Here is a 5,371-nt window from a genome sequence, read left to right as displayed (position 1 = left end):
ACGACGGCTGCCAACTCTAAATCATGAGTGGGGTAATTCTTCTCATGATTCTTAAGTTGTCTCGAAGCATAAGCTACCGCTTTCTTTTCCTGCATAAGTACACATCCCAGTCCTTGATATGAAGCATCACAATATACTTCGAAAGGTCTTCTTGGGTCAGGGATCACTAATACAGGAGCACTTGTCAACCTCTGCTTTAGTTCTTGAAAACTAGCTTCACATCGGTCTGTCCAAGCAAAGGGACGATCTTTACGAGTTAATTGCGTCAATGGTGACACAATCTTGGAGAATCCTTCTATGAATCTACGGTAGTACCCTGCTAATCCTACGAAGCTCCTGATCTCCGTTACGGACTTGGGTCTCTCCCATTGAAGCACAGCTTCGACCTTAGACGGATCCATAGATATTCCACCAGCCGATATGACATGTCCCAAAAATTGCACCTCTTTCATCCAAAACTCACATTTGGACAACTTGGCGTATAACTTCTTATTTCTTAACACCTCAAGAACTGATCGAAGATGATCCACGTGTTCTTCCCGAGTCTTGGAGTATATAAGAATGTCGTCTATGAAGACCACGACAAACTTATCTAAGAAAGGTCTGAATATCCTATTCATGTAGTCCATGAATACAGCGGGAGCGTTGGTTACACCAAAAGGCATAACCACGTATTCATAATGTCCATATCTGGACCTGAAAGCAGTCTTTTGTACATCCTCTGCCTTTACTAAAATCTGATGATAACCTGATCGTAGATCAATTTTCGAAAACACTTTTGCTCCATATAATTGATCCATCAAGTCGTCGATTCTTGGCAACGGATATTTGTTCTTGATAGTCAACTTATTCAGCTGCCTGTAATCCACACACAATCTGGAACTCCCATCCTTCTTCTTGACCAACAACACTGGCGCACCCCAAGGCGAAACACTTGGTCTGATAAATTGTTTTTCAAGCAAGTCTTCTATCTGCTTTTTCAATTCTACTAATTCAGCTGGAGCCATCCGATACGGAGCAATTGATACTGGTCCTGTGCCTGGTACGAGATCAATTGAGAACTCGATCTCTCTTTGAGGAGGCAGTCCCGGTACTTCTTCAGGAAACACATCCATGAAATCACTTACCACTGAGTGATCTATGCTCCTTCCACTCTGGTTAATCTTCATGTGTGTCAACACAATGAAGCAACACGACCCTTCCTGTACTTCGCGCAACAGATTCCTCGAAGATAATATCTTCGATTCTTCCTCTTGAGGAAATAACAATTTCTTTGCACCACAGTCTAAGAGAATGTGATTGGAAGTTAGCCAATCCATTCCTAAAATTACCTCTAAACCTTGTAGAGGTAAGCAGATGAGATTAACTTTAAACTGACGTCCTTCTACTACTACAGGACATCTAGTACATGCTAGAGATGTCTTAACTAAACCCGAAGCCGGAGTAGACACTATTAGGTCATACTGTAGCTCACTCACAGGCAATCCCAACTCTCGCACACAAACATCAGACACAAAGGAGTGTGTAGCTCCAGAATCAAACAAAACACAACAAGCTTTCCCAAACAATAAACAATTGCCGATGATAAGATTACCTGGCCCAGTTGCCTCTGCTCCGGTCATTGCATATACTCTGCCCACAGCCTGCGGTTTGACATCTGCCGTCTGTTGAGACTGACTAGTCGGTTGCTGAACCCTTGGTCTTCCAGATGTGGGACAATTCCTGGCAAAGTGTCCCTCCTTCCCGCAGGCATTACACTTCATATGACCAACTAACTGAGGGCAAACGGACCTATAATGTGGTCCTCCACAATTAAAGCACTTCACCATTCCATGTTGTCCTGCTTGGCCAGATTGATGAAATGAAGGTCATTTAAGCCCCTGGAAAGGAGGTTTAGAATAGGGCTTTCTCCTGTCTCCATGCCGGAATTTGGACCCAGATGGTCCACCAATCCTTTGGGGTGGTCTCTGCTGAAATTGCATTTCATTCTTTGTCTTTTCTAACACTTTAGCTCTCTCCACCAATGTAGGAAACTCCTTGATACATAAACCTTTGACCAGCAATTTGATATCTCCTCTCAGTCCATTTTCAAACTTCCTACACTGCCATTCTTCATCCATATCCAGAGTATGGAAGCGACTAAGATGCTTAAATTTATCGGCATATTCTGTCACAGTCATTCCCCTTTGCACTAACTGGAGAAATTCTACTTCCTTGGTATACCTTACACTGTCCGGAAAGTACTCAGCATAGAACTTATTCTGGAATAAGTTCCAAGTGATCGGTTTACCACTCCTTTCCAACAGTGTTCTCGTACTGGTCCACCAATGACTGGCTTCTCCTGACAACAAATATTCAGTATAAGCCAATCTATTATCGTCTGGGCAGTTTTTGGCATTGAAAATTCTCTCCATATCTCTAAACCATTGGTCTGCTTCGTCGGCACTGGTATTGCCACAAAATTTAGCTGGATGATGTTGAAGAAAATTCTCTAGACTCCACTCTTGAATAGGAGTGGGCGGAATATAGAATGGGTCAGCGGGAGCTCTTGCACCACCGTTTATTAGTTCCACAAATTGCCTCTGGTGTGCCTCAGCTGACACCCTAGCAGCCTCCAATTGTTGTAATGCAACTGTGTTTTGTTGTATCAATGATGCATTCTGCTGTTGCATCGCCACCACAAAAGATTCCATTACTCTCACCAAGTTAGAAACATCAGACTGTGCCGGTGAAGGAGAAGGAGGAGGAGGAGGAGGTGATCTGCGTGCCATGGTTCTGGCCCAAAGAGAAGAACCATTAGTCTAAAATTCAATTCCTATAATAGGAATACGCAACTAAGATCACACAACTAAGACATGGTATTTTCATCACCTACAAAATTCCTAGTGAAAGAACTGCTCTGATACCATTAATGTAACATCCCCATAATTATAGCATCAAACTATAATAGAGTTCTTACATCATTGATACAATAGAACAGTTGATAGAAGGAGGAATAAGAGTTTTCCTCATTATTATACAAACCCTCACTGTTAATTCAAACTAATTACACTCCACACCTTAAAACAGAAATAAAAACATAGGTTTCAATATTAAAACTATTCTTCAGTCGATCCTCCATCTAAGGCTTGCTCCACCGGCATATCACCGACTTCTGCTCCCATCCACCGGATGATCATCGCCAATCAAAATACATAACACAAAATAACAACCAAACAACAGACAAAGCAAGGGTGAGCTAATGCAATACAAAAACATCATGGTAATTAAATTAATAACCAAACTTCCATCTTATAAGTTAAATTACTCAACAATATAATAAACATACCATTATCATTCGTAAACTCCATTCATTCGGACAATCGTATGAATATTGAACTCTTAGCTAGTTCTACACTTGCAGTGGTACTTTTACTCAACTACATCCTATCCTACTCTGTCCCCAAACTGGATCTTCGGACATGGATGTACTTATTCGCTAGCTCAATTATTCTATCCTACTCTGTCCTCCAAACTGGATCTTCGGATATGAATATCACCACTGAAGCTACATCCTTCCTACTCTGTCCACTCACACTGTGGATCTTCGGTAAGGATTTTCCACTCTCCACCACATAGCTTTCTCTCTAAGTGAGATCGAGACTATTGAGAGCATAAGAATGAACCCCTAAGTCGGAGTTCCTATATTCATACGTACAGTACTTGACACAAAATCAATAAGGAGTTCCTCCTTGGAACTCTATTATACAATTTCCATTCATAAATACACATGTCAACATATTATCATCTTTAGCCATATCTCAAGAAAATAATTCTCACATACTCAGACATTTCACAACCTCACAGAAGCATCACTTATTAACACATAACTCTTTATGGTCTATTAATTCGAACCCTTAAGTAGTTCAAACAGCTTAGATACCTTCACTAATAGCTCCAGAAGGGTCAAAAACCCCCATATCGACCTAAAGAACGTCCAAAACGGACATCCAGAACTCCCAAAACGTCAAAAATATCAAAACACTAAATTTGTTACGCATAACTCGCTTCAGCGAGTTAACTCATTCACTCAAGCGAATTTACTATTCCAAAATTACGAAAATTCACTTCCCGGACTATAACGACTATTCCTTCCATCATACAGATTTTCTAGACATCCAAAAACTTATCTCCCATCAACAACCCATATTCATCCAAATCTTATAAACATCTAAACTAAACATATAATTAAAAAGACAGCGGATAATTAGTACAATCCAAAATTTTCGATCAAGACCTAGTCTCCTTTTAAATCCATAAACAGATTCAAAATCTTCGATCTATATGTATACCTAAAAACTTCCACCGATTCAAAATACTTAATACGAACAAGATCTCTTCAAAACCATCAAAACAGAAACATATCCCAATTCCAAACCGTACATCAATTCAAAAGATACAATAGAAGTAGAATTTCATTCTAAAATCATAAAGAGAATCAAAATCCTAAACATATACCAAATTTAAAATCATACGGAAACAAAAAGACTCAAGGTTAGCTCCCCTTACGGTTTTCTCCTAAGCTTGCTTTCAAACGGTTCCCCGACGTTCCTCTGCCTTAGAATTCCTTCTCGTGGCTCCAAACTTAGCTCTAAAACTTCTCTGGTCCAATGCTTTTAGGTAACAGTTCTCAGATTCAACTTAGGAATTCTCTCAGCCCCAAAACCCTCTTAAATAACCAGAAAAACGTGTTTAAATAGTAAAACGCGTTTACTGAGTCAAAACGCGTTCAAAATGCGTCCAAAACGCGTACAGCGAGTGAGTCTGATTTTGACAACTTTGTCAGTCCGGTTGAACCCCTTCCCGATGTCGGAATTACGCGTATAAGTACTCGAATCGAAGCTATTCGAGTCTACTTTCTAATGGAACAAGAATCAACTTAATATCTAATTTATACAATTAATTATAATTAAAATACCAAACCATGTCAAAGTTGACAGCATTGTATTTTGCATATAAACTTTAACTTTTGTTACAACTTGATACATTTTTTGGTTTCTTACTCTACTAATGACCCGAGATTCACATTTTCCTTTAATTTTTCAGGGTCTTACAGTTCACATTTTAAACAAATTTTAATTTATGTAAATTATATTTAACCTCAGAAAACTCAATAATTAAACTCATCTCTTACATGAAAAAATACATTAAAAGTTTTTACCATTTTTTTATCTAATTTATTAAATAATGTACAACCAATAAAACTATAAGTAATTTGATTTCGAGTTACATTATACTTTTCAAGAAAATTTCAGATAATCAAAGAAATTTTGAGATGAAACTTGTTTGTTTAAGTGGTGAGTTATGCATACTTGTTTTAAAAGTTGTCATT

At 38.8% G+C, this 5,371-nt stretch overlaps 1 protein-coding gene across 2 annotated transcripts; it reads right to left on the bottom strand.

Moving 5' to 3' along the window:
* Positions 1-1,853: 1,853 nt before the first annotated feature.
* Positions 1,854-4,972, bottom strand: LOC128197987 (uncharacterized). 2 transcript variants are annotated; one of them, XM_052881081.1, is made up of 2 exons: positions 4,549-4,969; positions 1,854-2,775 (listed from the first exon to the last, which is right to left on the bottom strand). In XM_052881081.1, exon 2 carries the CDS (start codon positions 2,769-2,771, stop codon positions 1,869-1,871), a length of 903 nt encoding a protein of 300 aa, XP_052737041.1. In that variant the 5' UTR covers positions 2,772-2,775; positions 4,549-4,969; the 3' UTR covers positions 1,854-1,868. The 2 variants fall into 2 exon arrangements, 1 of the variants encoding a protein (XP_052737041.1); XR_008250769.1 differs by lacking the exon at positions 1,854-2,775 and adding an exon at positions 2,801-3,154 and having other exon boundaries at positions 4,549-4,972.
* Between the last annotated feature and the right edge of the window lie 399 nt (positions 4,973-5,371).

The sequence above is a fragment of the Vigna angularis genome, chromosome 7, assembly GCF_016808095.1.
Source record: "Vigna angularis cultivar LongXiaoDou No.4 chromosome 7, ASM1680809v1, whole genome shotgun sequence".
Taxonomy (NCBI): domain Eukaryota; kingdom Viridiplantae; phylum Streptophyta; class Magnoliopsida; order Fabales; family Fabaceae; genus Vigna; species Vigna angularis.
This window is presented reverse-complemented; position numbering and strand designations above follow the sequence as displayed.

Coding starts and splice junctions, on each gene's coding strand:
- LOC128197987 (XM_052881081.1), bottom strand. CDS start 2,771: ATGGCACGCAGATCACCTCCTCCTCCTCCTCCTTCTCCTTCACCGGCA.